This window comes from Thyridium curvatum, assembly GCF_004353045.1.
Source record: "Thyridium curvatum strain D216 chromosome Unknown NODE_105_length_127930_cov_85.615971, whole genome shotgun sequence".
NCBI lineage: Eukaryota > Fungi > Ascomycota > Sordariomycetes > Thyridiales > Thyridiaceae > Thyridium > Thyridium curvatum.
This window is the reverse complement of record NW_022156860.1, coordinates 1-20,504: the sequence shown is the minus strand read 5'-3', so window position 1 is coordinate 20,504 and position 20,504 is coordinate 1. Positions and strand designations below refer to the sequence as shown.

Below are 20,504 nucleotides of genomic sequence, written 5' to 3'. Positions count from 1 at the left end.
CCACAGCAAGCCCGAACGCGAGGTGTGACGAGAGCCTGTGCCCTCTTGTGCGGTTGTGCTGTTGAGACAGACTGTGGCCGATTGCACTGGGGCGGAGATGTAAATAGCCTGAATGCAATTGCAAGAAGCTCTACCCAGGCCCCGATCAGCAACAGGGATCAAGTCCAGGTACCATCCCAGTCCAGGTTAGGACTGAATTGGAGAAACAGAATGGAGCACACCAGAGGGTGCTCTACTTGTACTCTGTTTGTGAGCTTTGACATGCTGGAGTACATAGGAATCCGGACAGGATTTCAAGTATTTACAAGTACAAGTCTTGATGAGGTTCAACCACTTAATGTTTTATGCGGGGGACCCCACCTGCCATTTCTCATTCGCCAATGGCTGATGACTCCTCTGCCTCTCGCCCACCGGGCTGGCTCCGGCGTCGGGAGACGGCGTGCTTTTCGCTTAGCTCCATCTCCAGCGAACGACGGACCTCAATGAGTCAAAATTTCAGTGTAGGGAATGAGAGATAAGGACGGGAATCCTTCGTGCTTCTTATAAAATCAAGACTGCCACCGTCGCCGATTCTCTGTCAGCAGCTTCTCCGACAGCCATCCCCTTCACAATGTCGCCCTTCAACCTGCAAACGTGTGCCCGGCCCAATATATTAACCCTGGAGCCGTACCGCTGTGCTCGAGAGTGAGTCCTTGCTTATACAGATCTTCCCATAATCACACCACCCACAGCCTGACTCCCTCGCAACAGCGACTACAAAGATGACGGCACAAACATCCTGCTGGACGCCAACGAGAACGCCTACGGGCCGGCCGTCGCCGCCGAGGACGCCGCCAGGCAGGACGCCGAGGTCGACCTCCTCGGCCTCCACCGGTACCCGGACCCGCACCAGCACGAGCTGAAGCAGCTCTTCTGCGACCTGCGCAACACGCGCGTGCACACGCAAAAGGCCCTGACCCCGGACAACATGTTTGTCGGCGTCGGCAGCGACGAGGCCATCGACGCCCTCATCCGCTGCTTCTGCGTGCCCGGCCGCGACCGCATCCTCGTCTGCCCGCCCACCTACGGCATGTACTCGGTCTCGGCCCACATCAACGACGTCGGCCTCGTCAAGGTGCCCCTCCTGCCCGCGCCGGACTTTGCGCTCGACGTGGAGGGGATCGCGGCCGCGCTGTCCGGCGAGAGGGACGTCAAGCTCGCCTACTTCTGCTCGCCGGGGAACCCGACGGGCTCGCTGCTGGCCAAGGCCGACATCCGGCGCGTGCTCGAGCACCCGACCTGGAACGGCGTCGTCGTCGTCGACGAGGCCTACGTCGACTTCGCGCCCGAGGGCGTCTCCCTCGCCGAGTGGGTCAACGAGTGGCCCAACCTCGTCGTCATGCAGACCATGTCCAAGGCCTTCGGCATGGCCGGCATCCGCCTCGGCGCCGCCTTCGCCGCCCCGCCGGTCGCCGCCCTGCTCAACGCCATGAAGGCCCCCTACAACATCCCCAACCCGACCAGCGAGCTGGCGCGCCTCGCCGTCTCGGGCCGCGGGCTCGCCCGCATGCGCGGCAACATGGCCCGCATCGTCGAGCAGCGCGACCGCATGGTCGCCGAGCTCGCCCGGACGCCCGGCGTGGGGCGCCTCCGCGGCGGCACGGCCAGCAACTTCTTGCTGTACGAGATGCTCGACGCCCGGGGCGAGCCGGACAACGCCACCGCGCTCGCCGTCTACGAGAGGCTGGCCGAGAACAGGGGCGTCGTCGTGCGGTTCCGCGGCAAGGAGCACGGCTGCCTCGGGTGCCTGCGGATCACGGTCGGCACCGAGGAGGAGGTGACGAGGTTTCTGGCGGCGCTCAGGGAGGTGCTCGCCGATGTGCGAGGGGGCGACGGGTCGGTTCCCAAGGACGAGGCGAGGAGAGAGGATGTGGCGAACGGCGTTATTGCATAGAAAGGGGGATAGGTTCAAAATAGACTGGGCACGGGATGCTCACAGCAGGATGATTGTTGTAGCAGTAAATGAAAATTCACGTATTAGAACATGGGAAACAAAGTCGAACCACGGCAATATTGGAGACTGCTGGGTGTGCGAAAAATTGCATTGCAAGTCTATGTAACTCGGGAAGCCAGATCCGTGTTGTTATCCCACAATGCCGCTGTTTTATACCGTCTATAGTTATATATGGCCATAAATGCCTTTCTTCGGCAGACGAAATGATATAGACATTGCCCAAAACCCAAATGAGAAATGGCCCAACAAGTCTGACGCCCTTTCCCTTTGAGACGCCGTTGTATGCTCTTTGGGGAATATTGAGATAAACTGAGAAACAGGAAAAAAAAAAGGAAACACATCCCATCTATAAACCCACCAAGAAACCACCCATCATCAAAACGCCAACCAGGGCAGACAGACCCAGCCACCTCAAGTCGGCCGCAGGCGTGCTGACAGCCGCGTTCTTCTTGCTCGCGGTGGGCGACGGCGCATGCGTCTCGCTCGGCGTGGGCGTGGGCTCGGGCTCGGGCACCTTGAGGTCCTTGATCTGGCCGGCGCGCAGGGGAGGCGCCGCGCTCTCAAACAGGAGGCCCTGGATGGTCTCGAGCGCGCACATCTGCTGGCCCAGCCCCACGCTGCCGTCGAAGCCGCCGACGTACCACTTCTGCCCGCACGTCGTGCCCTTGGTCCCGCCCGTGCAGGCGTTGGCGGCGGCGGCGGCGCTCGCGTGCAGCAGCGTCACGACCTTGTCCTTGAGGGCGGGCTGCATCTGGGCCGAGGCGTACATGAAGCGCGAGAGGTAGCCCTTGAAGGACTTCATGTCGGTCGTGCACGTGTTGACGCCCTCGCAGGCGTGCTCCCACATGACGTCGGTGGCGTTGCTGAAGGGCGAGAAGTAGCCGTGCTGCGCGGCAGCGAGCAGGCCCGCGGCGCGGTCGGCCCAGACCTTGTCCTCGGTGTAGTTGGCGAGGACGGCGGCGCCGTAGAGGTAGATGCCCTGCGTGTACGAGAAGGCTAGGTAGTTGGTCTTTGTGCAGTTGTCGGCGGATGAGGCGCCGTCGTAGACGTTGAGGTCCTTGTCGACAAAGTTGACCGCGACGGACCAGTCCCAGACCTTGTTGGCCCAGTCGGCGTACGTCTGGTTGTTAGTGGCGCGGGCCAACCGGGCGGCGATTTGGAAGAGACCGCCGTTCGAGACAGAGTTCTTGTAGTCCATTCCATTGGGGTTAGTAGCGAAGATTTGCCATGCGACGCCTCCGCCGCACGCTGTCGTATTCCAGCGGTTGATGAGGGTGTTGAAGATGTTCTCTCCGAGCTGCAGCCATGAAGGGATTTTCGTGCTTGGCTGGACATAGTTCCGCTCAGCGGCGGCCAGCACAGCGAAACCCCAGAATGCAAGATCGTCATTGCCCTCGTCTCCAAAGTGAGCGGGGACCATGTAGTCAAAGGTAGGTCCGACATTGGCCAACAGGGCGGTGGTGACCATATCGGTATAAGTCTTATCCTTGGTGTAGTGGGAATAGTCCAACATGGCACCAAACAAGGCACCAGTCTCCCACCAATAATAAGGAGCAGGTAGATCACCAAAAGCCTATCATTAATGTCAGTACGGGTCTTTTGCCTTCTTGGAGCGTCAGCCGGGAAGTGAGGGGCTCACGGTTGCAGTGCCGGGATAGTAAGCCATGGTCTCCGCAGCGATAGTTGCTGCTACCGCCTGTACTGAAGCTGTGGGCTAAGTTAGCACGCAGACCGACTGGGCTGACGTTGTGATTGCCAAAGATGCTTACATCGATCATCAACTTTCAGGTTCTTGGGCAGGCCACCAGTGGCCGCCAGAGCAGTGGTGAAAAAGGCCGACTTGAGGAGGACCATGTTGACCAGGCGCGGGCAGGAAAGCAAGAGCCCTTGGAATCGGTCTGTCTAATCTGTGCACAGTGTAGTCTCCTTGCGGTTGCTCTTGAAGAAAGACTAAGCTCTTCGTCCAGGAAGAGACGCGAATAGAGGATCAGATCAGGCAGCTGAAAGTCAACCCAGTCGATCTGATCAAAAGAATTTTAGGCCAAGAATGGCAACAAAGACTGTTGATCGTGTATGGAGATAAGGAAGAAGAAGGGATAGCCCCAATCTTTGAAGAACAATGCTTGAAGAAGTAGGAGTAAGAAGAATCGAAGATGATAGAACAAGACTAATGGAACGACGGCAACCCCAAACTCGTGTCATGCCAACGCCCAAATCTCTCGTGATGCCTGCACTCTGCGTCATTACGAGAGGCTGGCAGGGGAGATATCGAATTTTAAGAGCAGGGTTAGACGCTCCGGCATGCTAGACCCCCTGCCGTCAAGCCGATGCGGGGCCGCAACATCACTAAAAACGGGAAGCTGAGCTGCTGGAACGAGCCTCCAGCGTCCTCCAGGCCCTCAACCTGGCGAATGGCTTGTGAGCCGAGAAGGCCCGGCGCCGCCTAGTCCTCGTATTGGCGGCAGTCCAGTGCTTTCCGGGTTAGCTCGGTTTCGGCTGGGCGAGGCGGCCAGCTGGGCTCTACAAAGCAAAGACTGCCCAGTAAGAAGACCAACGAATTGGGTAGGTGGCTAGTCACCATCATGAGCTTCCTTTGTCAGATCCTCTCTCTCTCTCTCTCTCTCTCTCTCTGTCTCTGTGATTCATGATGGGCTGGCTGACTGGTTGCGGTGCGCCATGACTGCAACCAAGTGCGAGCGTGTCTTTGATGCATTGCAATGCCACCGCCCCCCTCATGCCAGAATCCTCTTTCGTCTGAACTCTTTTTTTTTTTGGGCGTGCTTAGTGGCGGGCGCCCTTGCATGGAGGTTGGATGGATGATGCTCTGATTCGCCGAGAGTGGAGGCTCACCAGGAACTTCCAGGAACTAGCGTTTCTTGATATGCCCGTCCCAAAGGACTGGCGGCTTGGTGCTGTGGCCGCCCCCAGCAACTATTTCGAGACCGCCGTCGCTGATCAGCAAACATGAAACGACTCCAGCTCCTGAACTTGACGCGCGATAGGCAGTGAGCGAACGAGTCGCAGCCGCGCGATTGTCATGGACTGATATAAACAATTCGAAGGCGAGACGCAGAGGCCAATCGCTGTGCATTGAGTATTTCTGGCAATGCTCACTGCATTGACTGTGCCTTGCACGACGCGGCCTGTTTGTTGAGCTCTTCCTCATCTCACCTCCCTGGCCTCCCTCTGCCCGTGGACTGCTTCACTCAACGGCAAGGGATTTGAGGCTTGGTCCAGACGGCGGCTGAGGACCCCAATGTGTTTCGTGCTATCCACTTCGGACCTTTGATGGCTGAGACCTTGCATTCCTGACTGGGAGCCTCATTCACCATTGAGTTCCACTACGCGGGCGATCCAATTCCAGCAGAGACGGACAAGAGCATTGTCCACGCGTCTCGACTTGGAAGATACCGACTGACTTGTGCAATTGAAGATATGGGCAGTATGAAGGCAAGCAGCCATCTTCCCCCTGACCTATATTTATCTGTAGGCTAGCTGAAGCCAAAAGAAGAGTGGATGAGTTATCCACCATTTCGACTTCAGTCGCTGTCGTATTGTCCACTTCAGCAGTCGAGCTGTACCGACTCACAGGTAAATCATGAGAAGAACCAAGGGAAAATATCAGTTATCCCTGCCGCAATGCTGTATGCGTGTTGTGTCGGACTCCCTTGATTGGTTGCCCATACAAGGTAGAGGAGGCCTGACAGACTCAATATCCAGTTTCAATACCTACCTGTCTTCCACCGCAATGCCGGCCGACTCGGGCAACCTGGAGACGTCTTCCGGGGAAAGGTAGCGTTTATCGGAGCCGGGTGGCTTCTGCCTCCGACCTTCACCAGCACCAATGCTATCAACCTCCCTTCCAGTATGTAACTCAGGCCTCAAGCATAAGCAGGGACACCAGTCTTCAGTAGTCGGCCTTGCCAACCTCTCTAATTGAGTATTACACTCACCCTCGATTACAATGTGCTTTATCAAGAGTCGCTACGTCCCTTCCCCTCGTCGGCCGCGCGTCCAAGTGAAAAGGTTCTGCCTCATTGGCACCGTCTTTGATGGCTACATGTATGGGGCAACCTTCCCCGGAGAGCCATGCCGACGGCCCTAGCATCTGTCAAGTGCCAAATCCCGGTGCCAAACCCCGAAGGATCATGACTTTGCGCAGCGCTAACTGTATTCAGGGTCGCCTACGTAGTCCTCACCATAGGCACGGATCGCACCTTACCGAGATGAACCGCCGTGAGATCTCAATGTCCTTGTATAATATTCTCATGCCGTAGAGTCAAATTGTCCAGACTGCCTTCGCGCGGACGCAGCTACCACGCAGAACAAAGCGACCAGTCCACAGTCCACAGCTTACAGCTTACAGCACCGACCTGACAACATCATGACACCCCGTTGGCTTCTTCTACTTGCAGGCCTGGCTGGCCTCGCTCTGGCCCAGACAAAGGTCGTCACTGTCCTCGTGCCTCCGATTGCCGATAACATCTCCGAGCAGCAGATCTTTGCGTCAGTCGCCAACGTGAAGCCAGACGCTACCGAATACGTCCTCGATATCGCCAAGACCGCAAATATCGACAACTTGCTGCGGCGCCTGGCGGGTGCGACCCTGACTTACGGCCCGGCCACCGTGGTCATCCACGTGGAAGAGTCGACTGCTCAGACAAACGGCGATTCCACTCGCTTTGCGGCCTAGTGAGCCAGTTCTTTTCTTTTCAGCTTTCTTCTATATGAAGTGCTGCCAGCATGCCGCTGACATACTTAAGCACACTCAACGTCGCCTGCTCCGTCGACCAAAAGGAGAACTTCGGCACATGCACCGGCCAGTCGACGACGGTCGTCGGCTACCAATCCACCTCGGCCACGGCCTCCGTCTCCGACACGCTGCAACGGTACTACGGCATCAGCGCGTGGAAGGTGCCCATCACGGTGACCGCCGGCGCCGACAGGGTGACTGCCGACAGCGACGTCTCCTCGAGCACTGGGACGAGCAAGCCCACCTCTCCCACCACTCCGGCAACGCAGACCGAGTCGAGCCGGTCTTCCGCCTCCACTGGCTCTCCTGCCGGCACCACGACGAGGTCAGGCGGTGGCGCTGGCAATGCTAACAGTTCGAGTCGTAGCTCAGCCAGCAGCACGAGCAGCAGTACTGGAGGCGTGCCTCGGGTAACACAACAAGCCGTATATGCCGGTGTTGCTGCTGTTGTCGGCGGAGCTCTTATTCTTTAGATGCGTGAATAAATGACTCGATCGGCGTAGCAATCACTGCATCACCCCTTTTACGCGTAGATAGCAAGATAAGTGAATAACACTATGTACATTCTCTAAAGAGCAAGAATTGTCGACCCCGATCCAATCATACTCACATCGGCTCATTACGATCATCATTCAAACCAGACGCTATGCTAGAAACCCAAAAATGCAGCTCGAGTGCAGGTTGCGCGCAATTTTACCAAATGGTAAGGAGAACTTTCACTTGCCGATGCTCTCGACCATTCCTGGAAAGGAAGATGGCCATCAAGACTATTCTGTGGGCTGGCTATTCCCGTTCTCCGGTGACTGGCCTCCGTTTGAACCAGCCGGTCTATCCCCGTTGCCAATCGGCCTCTCCTCACGTCCATCAAGCCAGCTAGTGCAGTTGATGCAACGCTTTGCCTAGCCCAGTGTCAGTCAGTCTTGCCTTTATTGGCAGTATGTGATAGCAAAAACTGCTCACCTTCTCGTTGATTCTCTTCCGGCAGTACTTGCACTTGACCGTATGCTTGATGATGGGATCGTGAGAGAAGTACTGATACGTGCCGGCCAGCGCATAGAGCGAGAGGCCGAGGCCCAAGAAGTTGATAACTTTGTTGATGAAGATACTGTCTTGGATCAGCTTCTCCCGAAGCCAGACCGACACACTAGATTAAAAAGCAGGACACGCTTACCCATAGGCCATAACAACAGCACCGTCATCCTGGGCCCGCTGGAGGGTGTTGTAGCCCCTCTCCGCGTCGTAGTTGGGGCCGGCCTGGAGCACGGCGAACTTCTCGTCGAGGTTCTTGTTGAGCGGCAGGAGGACCGACAGAGGCGGCAGCAGGATGTCGCTCACGAACGAGTTGACGATCGTCGTGAATGCTGCGGCCAAGCTGAACTTGGTGTGTTAGTCTCTTTGTCGCTTGCGTTCATTCCGGGTTGGCTCCAAAAGGGGCTTCAGAGCAAGTGCTTTCCACTGACATTAAACCGAAAGCAATCTCGAGGATGTTGCCCTGAAGCGCAAAGTCAATGAACCCGTCAATGACGCGGCGGGCCCGGCGCTGGCTCTCCTCGACGAAGGAGCCCTCCTCCTCATCTGCGGGGGGCGCGTTGGGATCATCTCTGAAGCGCGGCATGGTCTCTCTTAGCTGGGAGGAAGCAATATGCTCGACTGCGTTCCAAAGCTTCCTATAAGATTCTCCAGGAATACAAATGCATTACAGTATGTATATGAACCATGAAATGAGAGGCTGATGAGAGCTCGAGAAATAGAAAGGTCAGTGGTGAAGCTCCGACTACCAGGATCGCCAACACAGCAATGACGAAATAGCTAGCGCCGTTGCCGCCTAGATTCCAGGGGTTCAGGCCGGGGTCTCCACAGCCCACAGGCCTGATAAGTGTGCTGATCCATTGCTAATCTCGCCTTTGTTCGCGATGGCGATACATTAGTGCCTCCAGCTATCTCTACCGAGGCCAAGTTTTGCAGCCAAAGAAAGGGTCACATGAAGCGGTCTTGTCAAATGAAGACTTATCAATCCTATTGATGCGTACGCGAGTACCATTGCCCTGGCGCTAGCGGACCCAAGACTAGACGTCTAATCTACCTTATGCCTTGGAAGGCAGCTGAAGAGAAACGAGCAACCCAACATGCCATCGCCGCAAGCTTACCAGCATTCCCCCGTTTTGGCCAACGGGATGAGCTTTCCCCGCACCCCTCCCCACCGCGTCCAACTTGCTATCGCCGAGGATTCTCCTCTGACGAGTACCGCTGCTTCTCGCCAAACCTGCGCGAGGCGCCGCCGCGGCCGGACCTCCTCGCCTTCCTCGCCATGAACAGCTCGTACGTCCAGTACGCCGCCGCCAGGCACATGGCCGCGAACGCCGCCCAGGTGATGGCGACGAACTTGCCGCCGGACGACGCCCGCAGCCCGATGCCGTCGCCGTACTTGTTGATGGCGCCGGCGGCCTTGCTGCCGCCGACGGTGGTCACCAGGTTGGCGACGAGCAGGAGCAGGGCGGCGAGCGCGCCCAGCCCGGCGTTGGCCAGGCTCGTCGAGCGCGGGTGCCGCGCGTAGGCGAACAGGCCCGCGGCGGACGCGAGCATGGACAGGCCCGCGAGCCCGGCGCCGAGGATGTAGAGCACGGCGATGGCGCGCAGCAGGCCCGGGATCTTGTTGAGCTCGTGCTGCAGGTCCCGCGTGACGCCGAGGTCCGACAGGCTCAGGCCCAGGGGCCCGACGGAGAGCTGCTGGTCCAGCAGCGCCGAGACGTTCATCTGGCCCGCGTTCATGGGCTCCGTGCAGTTGGTGACGTTGTACCCGGCGCCGGGGGCCGTGGCGTTGGGCGCGAACTCGCCCTCGCAGGCGTTCATGACGTGCAGCGAGTAGAACTCGTGGATGCCGATCTCGTCGGCGAGCTTGTCGGCGAACTTGTCGCCCAGCTTGGCCAGCTCGCTCTCCACCGCGCCCGCGGCGGCCGTGGCGCTGTGGGCCACCTTGCTGAAGAAGCCGCCGATGCCGTGGCCCCCCGTCGTCGTCGTCGTCGTGGGTTTGTTGTCGCCTGCCGGGGTGGGGAGGAGTTTGGTATGGCCCAGCGCCGACGTGTTGAGCTTTTCGTGTCGTTGTGAGTCTAGTTGAACAGCAACTGGCATGGATCAAGGATCTCTACCTACCATGATGATGTGGTACTCCTCCAGAAACCCGCGACGTTCGCCCGCGAACAGCGCCAGGATGGCCAGGACAAAGCCCACCACCGAGAGTACGATGGGGAATCCTATCACGAAGCGCATGGTGATGGTTTATGTGTGTGCGGGAGCGTCTTAACCCTGCAATAATGGAATCTCGGTGTAATGCAGTAGCGGCGATATTGCCAGTCGAATCTTCTGTGTAAGAGTCAAGTCCAATGGTATCCTACAGGTAAGACCGTTCTTGAAGCAGCATGGGTTCGCAGGTGCGAGCTTTATGTAGCACAGATCAGGCAAACAGACAAAGGGTTCACCTCTTTGACATTGCAAAGAAAGGAAGTGGACGCATTTAGCAGTGATTCATACATATAAAAGAGTCGTCTAAAAACAGGCTTTGGCCGTGTTAGCAGGGCCCAGCAGCCATAGAGTAGCCGTGACCAGACAGCATTCCGGATGATGTCGGTCCCACACCCTGGCCAGGGCCTTGGACAAAGACAGCACAGGCAGAAAAGTCGGCATTGCGAACTGCTCGCAAGAGATGGAGAGATCCATGGCTGCCAGCATTGCACAACGAGCCCAATCGCGGTGAGTCAAAGGGCAGCCAGGGTGAGGCCGTGAAAGGCCAGCCCTCGTCCAATCGACCCTTGCGAGGGCTGCGTCATCGCCCGCTTGGTGGTTGTGCTGGTGTTTGGTGTTGCAACGGCAGAAGTGAAAACCGGTTCTGTCAGTGGTCGATCCCATTCTTGGTGCTGGGCAAGCGTCGATTGGCAGCGCGGTTGCGTCGTGGCTTGGGCGGCAAGAGGCCCGTAGTGCCTGTGAGCAGGGGTCCAGGGGCGCCGCCAATGCCCCAAATGGGGCCATTAGGGTCCTCCTCAGCACCTTATGCCGGCCCACAGGGCTTCAGGGCGGCATAGCTGGGCCGTCGTCTGGTCGGGCCACGACCGTCTCCATTCATATCATGAAACATATGCTCCGACGCAATATTTCGACATCTAACGGTGTGCATTCAAGTGTCGTAGTATTATATGGAGGATGTATTCAAATCTATTCCAGCAAGCTGGCGGGCATGTTCTCGGGCATCGAGTCTCTGTAGACAGTAATAAAGTGACCCCGGCCGGCCCGTTGCGTCCTGATACGCCTCTCGACCATCATGGCCGTGCTCATGTTATTTATATATCGTGAGACCTCCACGCGCCCCGTGGTCTCCGTGAGGCTATATCCAGACCGGAGTACGAGCGTTGAGATCTTGCCCCAGTCGCCCACCCAGTCGACTTCATCGTGGTCCACCTTGTGCATCAGGGCCGGCGCCCACGCTGCACAGCCAGTCAGATCTAGATACTCTAGGCCGTACAAGCTCTTGCTCAGTCTCCTGAGGACCAAAACCGCCTCGGCCCAGTCGTTGTCGAGCGAGTGGCTGTATGGGCCCGTGCCGCCAAACTGTACGGTCTGACCTTGCTGCGCGACCACGGTGGCCAGTTTGGCGTTGGGCGTCAAGCAGGGCTCCGGCCAGTAGGCGAGACTTAGGTGGGTGAGGTGCGGGAGGTGCGTTGAGAAGGCGAGGAGCTGCTTCCATGAGACGTTGCAAGTGTGCTGGGGGTCTAATGAGAGGGCGAGGTGGGTGAGGTTGGGAAAGAGAGACCGGGGTATCGAGCCCGTGTCGGGAGCTTCCCAGGAGTCTTGGACAATTTCTGTTGTCACAGCGTTGGAGGGAAACATTAGATCCGAGAGGTCTCTGATCTTGATCGATTTACCAACGGATCCCGAGAGGTCCAAATACTCGAGATCATCGTTGGCCGCGACCGCCTGTTGGGCCTCATCTTCCAAACTCGACACTCCCTCCCCAGGAGGGGGCAGGAGGATCAGGCGGACATCGGCCAAGGATATCCCTTCCTTACGGGATAGGCTCAGATTGGCGATGAGAGCGCTTCGGATGTGGCGTGGCAGGGATGATAGGTAGTAACGATCGTAATCCCTGACGAACGCCCAGTCACGGACCATCCGTCGTAAAACAAGGTTCATCAAGCTAATGCGGCTTGGTACGTAAACATCCGGGAGATTGCTATGGCAAAGCGTTTGCTGGGAGTAGGCACCGGCAATTTGCTCCGACTCGAGGGTGTCTGAGCGTGAGACCCAGCTCCTGGGCGGGGCGGGCCCGGGCGGCAGACGCCGGCCCGCCGCATCTGTCCGGGGTGGACGTCGCGGCCGGGGCGGCGGGGTCTCGGGCAACTGGAGAAATTGCCGGATGGACGGCGGGACGCTGGGAGCGACAATCTGCGAAACCTCGACGGCCTCATGGGGGTGTGCATTCAGACCCACGCGCCGCAGGTCTGCAAGCATCTGATTGACGCCGCGGCCTTGAGATCCTACAGATATCCAGACATAAGACCAACGTTCCAAACTGGGGAATAAGGCCCGAGACACTTGAAGGGGCCCCCGCATGAAGCTGTAACCATACTTACCACTCTCATATTGGCTGGGCGAATCCCGTCTCCTTAGCGAGGACGGTGCTGTGGACTGCGGCTTGGTGTATCGGGCCTGGTGTCTTTTCTTAGGCATAACCGACAGCAGAGGTGTAACGGAAAACGGGGAGGACAAAGACGCGAGGGGGTGGCTAGCTGCTTCCAAGGCCCATCAGGTAGCCCGGTACGCGTCGAGATGTGCCCCCTTTGTATGTGCATGTAGTTCAGGACAAGTTAAGCAGCTAAGGTAAGCAATCATGGCGATGTGGGATGCGAATGTGGGATCGTTGATGCGGCGCCGGGAGCGAGGCGGTCCAAGTGGAGGTGATTCCTCCCGCCGGGGCGTAGAGGAACCCAGCATTAGTCACCATTACAGGCTACTAGGTAACTAACTACCAATCAGTGACTCACCTCCAGCTGTTTGCGACTCGTGCTGACCTGCTCTGTCTCGTCGACTCATTCACCAGCCAATTTCGAAGTCGATGACTTGCAGTCTACTGCCGCTCAGAGTCATTCTGAAACTGACATGACCCATCATCTGGCAGCTGCACTCATTTCCATTGCAAATTGCTCTCTAGTGCATTGGACCCTGTCACACTTTGTGGAACTTTGGGACTGGTGAGCTTCCTCCAAAGCAATCAGTGCATTAGCTGATCCTTATTACGTGCAGGCAAACATGCCTCGCATATTGATGCCTGAGTCTGATGGGAAACCCTGTGAGCCCATCTTGAAGGGGAGCTAAAGATCACCAGGCAGGAGACATGCACGGCAGACATCAGACAAGTACTGATAGAGAAGTCCCAAGTCACTCTTTTCCCGGAATCCAGACCTGTCTGTCCCTGTGGAGAACCACGAAGCGGTCTCGACCTGGACATCGCGAGGGAGACTCCACGGCGTCCTTCCAGCCAACACCAAGCCTTGCTCTGCAAAGACCACTCGATGCCGAGATGTGCAATGCTCTAGCGATATTGCAGGATCCTAGGCCAGCTGGCCCATGAACTAGCAGCTTGCGGCGACTTCTCTTGCACGCCACTGGCAGTTCGTTCAACTCTCACCCCCTAGTGGAGGCAAAAAGGACGCGCGATCCCCTCAGATCCCAGGTTGGGCTCCTCCTCTTTGGCAGTGCAGCCTCCGGCTTCAGCTTGTCTCAGGGGCTGGTGCCTAGCACAGCATGAGCCGGGACCGAGACGGGTACGGCGGGCAGTCGCATAGCAGAAATGCTTCGTGAGCGGCTCCCTGATCCTTGAGAGGGGGGACTGTGACAGCCCAGTCGGCAAGTACCGAGGTACCTATCATCACGTCAAGACCATATATGCCCTTGGCGCTAGCAAGGAGTTCACGCGTGGTCAGCGCCGTTTCGGCCGTTACCCAACTCTGACCGATCACCCATGGTTTGGGTCCCGCGCCAAAACACCGTGTGAACAAATCCTTCAGACGCAAAATGAGCCAAGACCCTCTGCCACTCTATCCTACAGGCAAACTTGGCCATCGTGCCGACTTTGGACGACACTATCCGTACAAGTGTACCCTTCTGAAACACCATTCGTGCAGATGTCAGGGCCGGTGAGTCCCTCTCCTGAGGCGACAAGTCCTCTGCAGGTCCCGGGCGAGCGAATCACCTCGGCCCTTCGCGCTGCCTCGCGGTTCGGCACTGCGCAGACAAACCCGGTCTTGGAACTGCGAAAAGTCTTTGCCACGAACGAGGCCCAACTAGCTCCTCGCGAGCCAAATCCGTCTGATCGTTCGCCCGGAGGGTTGTCCCACGTTACCTGGACTGGGTGGAGCTGCCCGGGAGTACTGGGAACCTCAGCTGCCCGTTGAAGAAGTTGTCTCAGTTACAAAGGCATCCTGAAATCCCCAGTACCATTACGCCTCTGACCCAGCCTCGTTGGGCTTCATGGGTCAGGCCGCGGCACTGCACCTGCTGTAAGGTGAGCTTGCTTGCCCCTTCCGCCGCCGTGGTCAGACCGCGGCCGCTTGGCCCGGGTGAACAGCGAAGGCGTTTGCTTGACCTTTGCCACTCCCTCGGAGTACCTGTAGATACCTCCATGGAGGCATTGCCAGACTCGGCATGAAGGCAGAGAGCATGCTAGCGTGCAGCTCGCAGATATACGCTGGTGCCGTTGTATCGAATTGCGCCGCGTTGAAGGCCGAGTTTGACAACAGCTTTGAGCGCGCCCGATTGGGAAATGGTTAGCGAACGGCGGCAACCCGTAATGTAATGTAAGGACTGACAGATTGCAGATTGCATATGGTTTCTTCAAAGCGAGGAAAGACTCGGGGACCCCCCTGAGTGGGATCTCCGCAGATAGATGATGGCCATTGCGGACAAGATCTTTGGTCCTTGGATTTGGCCGCCTCCCGGTGCATGTCATGATGACAGATTGGAATGACACGGCCTCGCTGATTGCCACTGGCATTTTGTTTGACAAGAATCGGCCCCACGATGTGGAACAGAGAGATGAAGGTCATGGTTCGTTGTCTTTGAGGACCGTGAAGGGAGAATAACCTACGATCCTGGAATGCTCATCATCGAACCAACGTTACACCATTGCCCGGATGCCAAAGCCGTCATAGTGAAGAAATCGCAACACCAGTCGGCAACGCATTCATTCCAACAAGCCGTTTATCAGAATGGCATGTAGCCAGGTGAACTAAGTGCTTGAAGCTTTTGCTTGAACTGCTTACCTTGTTTCAACGACGTTTCGAGCCGTAGAAGCGATTATCTTGTGGGATACACACAAGGTGCTGCCACAATCAAAGCACAATCTCGTGCCTGACACAGTGAACCTTGGCTTGAAGTGACCAAACGGCAGGGCTGTTTTCTCGAGGCCATACGACATCTGCCAGAGGTCAGCCAGCTTCGAAGGATTGCCCCTGGTTTGGTGCATTCCGTAGACTGACGGTTCGGCTATTGTGAGTGGCCAGACCGTCAGTCGCGGATGTGAGCCTCAGCGTAGCAGGAGGTACGAAAGCGGTGCTGGAAACCTGGGCTTGCCAGTGTGCCATGTCTTCCTTATCTCCATCTCCTCGCCACTCAGACGTACGGGTGGCTTGGCGAGATTGATGTCATGCCGAGCAAAGGGCTGACAGTAGCGGCAGGGATTGGTCCCTGACGATGTATATCAAGTTGGCACGATGTCTTAGGAAGTACTTCTGTGTGTGTCAATGTCAATCACCGACATGAGACAGGAATTTTAATCTCGAGCAAGGCTTAACGTGAGCTCCGACACCCCCTGACCGAAGCACCCATCACTTTCTTATCAGCTGGATCCCATCCGAGCCGTGAGTCTGGCCCCTACTAGCTCTACTTTTGCTTCTTCATCGAAACCGGTGAGAAGGAGTCCAGGCATGAATGCCCTGTCCACAGTCCCTCATCCGGCATGCAATCAAATATGGCAAGCCCCACAGAAGGAGCAGTTTCACCGAAGACAGCCTCCGAGGGACTCAGCCCTGGGACACTTACGGACGGGTAAAGCACTCTATGGCAGAGGAAATGAGAGGGCATCCATTAGAAAAGAGGTCGGCACACACGAATGGCCTGTAAGGGGTGCTGGGGGAGCTGTGAAATAGCGTGTACTGTCGGGCTTGGGTAGGTCATCGACCCTCGTCAGCGTCTCGGCTGGAGATCAGCAGTAGGTCCCATGCCCATCGCGAGATCGGGGCAGCATCTTCGAGCGTCAAGATAGATGGGTCTCGCTGATCGCGGAAATCACGTCTTTGGCCAGACTGCAAGCACTGTCTCCCCAATAGGACGGGCAGGTAATGGGCACCCCACCCCCCTCGGGGCAGGGCATTCACCGGTTCAGCATCGTGGAGCCAATTGGATCCCGTCGAGATGGACGAGGCCTGATGGCGACGTGTTCACCGGTCTGTAGGAAGCTAACCCCATTGCCACCCGAAGACGTCTCCGGGTAAGGGCAATCGATTACCTCCCGCGCATATGCCTGCGCATCTTTCGGACCTGCGAGTGACACGAGCAGGGCCTTGGCCATGGGGGGCTGGCCCTGAAGCACCGCCCCACGATTTTGATCTGTGTACACCCGCCATCCATGGAAGTTTCAGTGGGAAGCCTCCCAGCTAGGAAGGGGGAACGGAAACAAGCCGCAGTGAAGCTCGACGTGGACTGCTTCACGCGTGAGCCCGAAAAGCTTCTGGAATTGCTTTTCTCTCGTATCAGCACGGCTTCGAAGATCTAATCCTGGCATGCTTAAGGACGAGATGATCGGGAATGTTCGTTCAGCCCTGCATCCGGGGGAGGAGGATGAACTAGGGGCGGAATCAGTGGCTGAACGAGAGAATTCCGCCCTTCGCACAGTATCCGTTTTCTGCGCCTGGACAAGCAGGAAGAGGCACTTCCTAGTCATGGGGCTAGGCGTAGTTTTCGGCGAAAACATCTCCTTTCAGCCTGCGCCTACGGCGCGTTCTGGTTCGAATTCAAGGGAGCCTCAGACTAGGCTAGAGTTGTAGAACGGAAACTGCCGTTGGCAACCATCAAGATGGTGATGCGTGTCGGCGACTAGGCAGCTAGTGCTTAGCTCTCTCTTCCTCGCCGTTCCTTAACCTTCATTGCTTGCGTCTTGCTTACCTTTAAAAGGACTTGTGGGTGGATGCATTTCGCACAGTATGAACTGATCCTCCCTGCTCTTAGATCGGGAAGAGAGCATTGACTCTCTTACACTCGGTCAATTTGATAATCACAGAAAACATCACATAGTTCGTAGAGTCTTTATTGTTCAAATGTTGAGGTACATTCCAAATCTGTCGACTGCAAGCCACGGGTTTGGCTACTTCGCCGGCAATAGCCCCAAATAGGGGATGTACTCTTTTCCCTGGAGATGGGTATGTACGGCAACTGGTCAGCTGCATGTGGCAGCCACCTCGTCACCATCTCACGGAAGCTGGTGAATTTTGCAAATTCGAGATGCCAGGAAGTTCTTTCGACCATAAACCAGGTGCGAATATATGATCTGTCGGCGGTCTTGGATGAGATGTTGTCTAGCAAGTCTAGCATTAGGTATGCGGCTCCTCGACATTTATTCCCCAGAGCAGTTGATGGGAGTTGGAAGCACGAGAGCAACGATCTGGTGCTGGCGACACGTCACATCACACAAAGATCTCTGGATGTCAGCACGAAAGAACCGGTCATGTATGGGGCGCGCCATCACTCGTCTTTGAACGCCATGCGTGGCTGTCATGCATACCACCAGGTCTTTTTCAGACGAGATAGATGGATGGCAGTCCCAGCAATCCGCATGATAACGTCACACTACCGGAGCAAGGCTCGTTGATGATGTGCATAGACTTGCCAGTGACCACTGCAGCTTTGGGTGGTTTCTCACGTCCCTGGTGAGATCTCTGGGGGTGTCCATCGATTTGAGCTGCCATCGCCCTACTATGAGCTGGCTCCAAGCTACAGAGGCCGGCGTCTATCGTATTCCCTTGCTCATTCCTACCCTGATAACCCTCTTGACTCAGGGGGGCCTTTCACTTCGAACCACGTCGGTTGCTGTGGTATGAAATCAAGAGCATGCCACCAAGCTGACTGACAGCAAGGCAAAGAGGTAGATAGATGGCAAGAACCGGACATGGGCACTAGCCAATGGAGCGTGCGTACAACCGAGATTCATATCTAGCGCAGCTGAAACGGCCGAGAGGTAATATTCCATGGGCCTCAGAAAGTGACATCTATGAAGCAGGTCCACGGGAAGCTGCACAAATGACGCTCAAGCATACTTCTCAGTCCGTCTATACGGAGCTTCTGGTCTCCATCCAGCCAATTATTTAAGCAATAAAGAAGCAACGCGAGAAGTAGAGTCGATAATAGTTCTCGTAGATGCACGACGGAGAAGCCTACAGTGGATCTACAGTTCAAGTCCCGCGACCAGACCCTGGCACGCCATGAGCATGTCTCAAATCAAAACATATGCTTAGTACCTACCTACTCACAGTCCAGGGAAGCCAAATGAATCCCTCGGGTACTGGAACATCTGATTGGGTTGCGAGAGCTGGTGCATATCTCTATGAATAGACGAAGGCCAACGATTTACCTTCGACACAGGCAGGTACCCTCCTCCCCCCTTTTTGATGATACCAAACATCACCAGCTTCGAAAGCACGTACACACGCGTACGTGATGCCCCCTTCTGTAGTAGGACGCAGCTGTTTTCAAGATCTGGGAAGTGTGTGTAGGCGATAGGACGACTGGCCTACGACCAGAGCCAGGACGGAGACCACCTGCCTTCCCGACATATCGTCCGCGGTAGTTGACTTGTCCGTGTTTGGAGGGGCCCATGGGCCCATCCATTACAACCAACATCTTGGTACAGCGAGCTCTCTCGGGACCGATCGCGAGGTACGGCCGCTGCAGGTGGGGGAGGGTAGCGCACGATTGACTCCTTGCCCTCCTAAAACAAGGCGGGCTTGGTTAAAGCATCCGAGGCTTGTCCTGAACAGATACCTTTTCCCCAGATGTAGCAAACCTGTCCCTTCATTCGTCCACCTTTCTTGGAAGAAGAGCAACTGACTTTGGGGATGTAATAGACACACCGCCCACCGGTCGGCAAAGTGACCAGCCAGCGGCACGAAAGGTCTGGCAGCTTGGTTTCATTGATGACCGAGCAAAGAATCTGTCCACGGTGTCCGGAACCGGCCCGTCAGAACGCTCGCGAATGAGCTCACTTGGAAGCGATGCCCATGTTCGCCGCCATCGTCGCCTCCATCAACGAGTAATAAACAAGAGGAAGCACTGCAGACGTCTGCAGCATGCATCTTCACGCTAGGAGACTGGGTACGAAGACACTACCGGGCTTCACCAGGGTGGTCGAAGCCAATTGCCCAGGGTGTTACGAGAAGGCATGCAGCAAGCCGGTAATTAACTGGGGTCCTAGATCTAGACGACTGGAGGTTCAAGGAACAAGTTTGTTTGCGGCCCTTGTCGATGTACTGGTGGTAGCACAACTCCAGACGGCGTGGAAGACGAAGAATCTTCCATATGGTGTTGGCAGACAGGGTAGGGCGGCCGTCAGTCGACCGAATGGTTCCCGCCCTCACTCTTCCCGTTCCTTAGTCTGGGGCAGGCATTCGTCTGAAGAGACACGAGAGGCGGTGTACCATGTACACCCCGTCATGTACTCTGAATATGGGACCTATGTCACTGTTGAGGGGGACGACACTAGTACGTAGGCTCACATCCAGGGGTAGAAGAAAACTGCTGCCAGGCGAGGCTCGAAGTCAGAGGACTGATGACCTGACAGGCTTTGAACGAGAGATCCACTGCTCCTCCCCGACTACTCTTCTGTCAAGAAAGGGTCTGTGACTAGGTCATCGTAGCAAGTCAAGCCCATCCGCGTGGAAGAACGCTGCCAAGGGGTCAAGGAGACCACACGATGCGTGGGCCAGCCCCCCTCAAGCGGCTCCCTGCTTGATTGTCAGGACGGCACCTGGCCCATCACGGAGAAGCACACAATGGCTGGCTTAGATACAAGGAGCCTTCACCGGGTAGTAATGGCCAAGGCTCTTCGCGCCGGCGCTGACACGATTGTCCCCAATGTTGCCCTTCTAATACACCCCGGGATGGCTATGTCGAGGCATGGCTAACCCTCAAGTTTGAAATAAATATCAAGGGGTCCAGCAAACCTCAGTCCCTTTCTTTGATCCACTATCTCAGACTTCCTTTGCCCTACTACCTCACTCCTCCTATTCTCTACGGATCCTTCGAGCCCAAACCTTTGCTCTGATACCACGAGTGTAGAGTCTCCTGTCCTTGCTGGTGCTTAGCCTTTCCCGCTCCTACCATCGACTGCCTTTTGCTACCCTCCGGGCATACACGACAGATCTGCACTGTAAGCCTCCCTCGAGCTTGTACTTGCCTTGTGTGCCGCATCAATATCGAGCACACTGGGCTCAGCATTCCACTCTCTTCAACTTGAGGACCTCAGATCCATACCGCACACAAGTACACACACATACATGACATACACATACACACACGCTCACACTCTCTCACACACCACTGCATGCACACACACACACACACACAGCACCCAAACCCACGAACCTTCCTGTCGACTCCAAGTCAATCACCAAAGGCTGTATATGAGCAACACCCTTGCGTCCCCCTTCCTTCCCCCTCACC

The 20,504-nt window shown here is 56.5% G+C and overlaps 6 protein-coding genes across 6 annotated transcripts; 2 read left to right on the top strand and 4 right to left on the bottom strand.

Annotated features, from left to right (window-relative positions):
- Positions 1-610: 610 nt before the first annotated feature.
- Positions 611-1,933, top strand: E0L32_011381 (uncharacterized protein; the record flags this gene model as incomplete). The annotated part of the gene is made up of 2 exons (XM_031134105.1): positions 611-684; positions 751-1,933. The coding sequence occupies 2 exons, from the start codon at positions 611-613 to the stop codon at positions 1,931-1,933; spliced, it is 1,257 nt and encodes a 418-aa protein (XP_031000614.1).
- Positions 1,934-2,339: 406 nt separating this feature from the next.
- Positions 2,340-3,847, bottom strand: E0L32_011380 (uncharacterized protein; the record flags this gene model as incomplete). Its single annotated transcript, XM_031134103.1, has 3 exons — positions 2,340-3,566; positions 3,633-3,700; positions 3,763-3,847. The coding sequence occupies 3 exons, from the start codon at positions 3,845-3,847 to the stop codon at positions 2,340-2,342; spliced, it is 1,380 nt and encodes a 459-aa protein (XP_031000613.1).
- A 2,530-nt stretch (positions 3,848-6,377) lies between these two features.
- Positions 6,378-7,219, top strand: E0L32_011379 (uncharacterized protein; the record flags this gene model as incomplete). The annotated part of the gene is made up of 2 exons (XM_031134102.1): positions 6,378-6,685; positions 6,757-7,219. The coding sequence occupies 2 exons, from the start codon at positions 6,378-6,380 to the stop codon at positions 7,217-7,219; spliced, it is 771 nt and encodes a 256-aa protein (XP_031000612.1).
- Positions 7,220-7,513: 294 nt separating this feature from the next.
- Positions 7,514-8,361, bottom strand: E0L32_011378 (uncharacterized protein; the record flags this gene model as incomplete). Its single annotated transcript, XM_031134101.1, has 4 exons — positions 7,514-7,645; positions 7,707-7,851; positions 7,918-8,118; positions 8,207-8,361. The coding sequence occupies 4 exons, from the start codon at positions 8,359-8,361 to the stop codon at positions 7,514-7,516; spliced, it is 633 nt and encodes a 210-aa protein (XP_031000611.1).
- A 599-nt stretch (positions 8,362-8,960) lies between these two features.
- E0L32_011377 (uncharacterized protein) lies at positions 8,961-10,013 on the bottom strand (the record flags this gene model as incomplete). The annotated part of the gene is made up of 2 exons (XM_031134100.1): positions 8,961-9,833; positions 9,897-10,013. 2 exons carry the CDS (start codon positions 10,011-10,013, stop codon positions 8,961-8,963), a joined length of 990 nt encoding a protein of 329 aa, XP_031000610.1.
- A 939-nt stretch (positions 10,014-10,952) lies between these two features.
- On the bottom strand, positions 10,953-12,464 carry E0L32_011376 (uncharacterized protein; the record flags this gene model as incomplete). Its single annotated transcript, XM_031134099.1, has 2 exons — positions 10,953-12,271; positions 12,368-12,464. 2 exons carry the CDS (start codon positions 12,462-12,464, stop codon positions 10,953-10,955), a joined length of 1,416 nt encoding a protein of 471 aa, XP_031000609.1.
- Between the last annotated feature and the right edge of the window lie 8,040 nt (positions 12,465-20,504).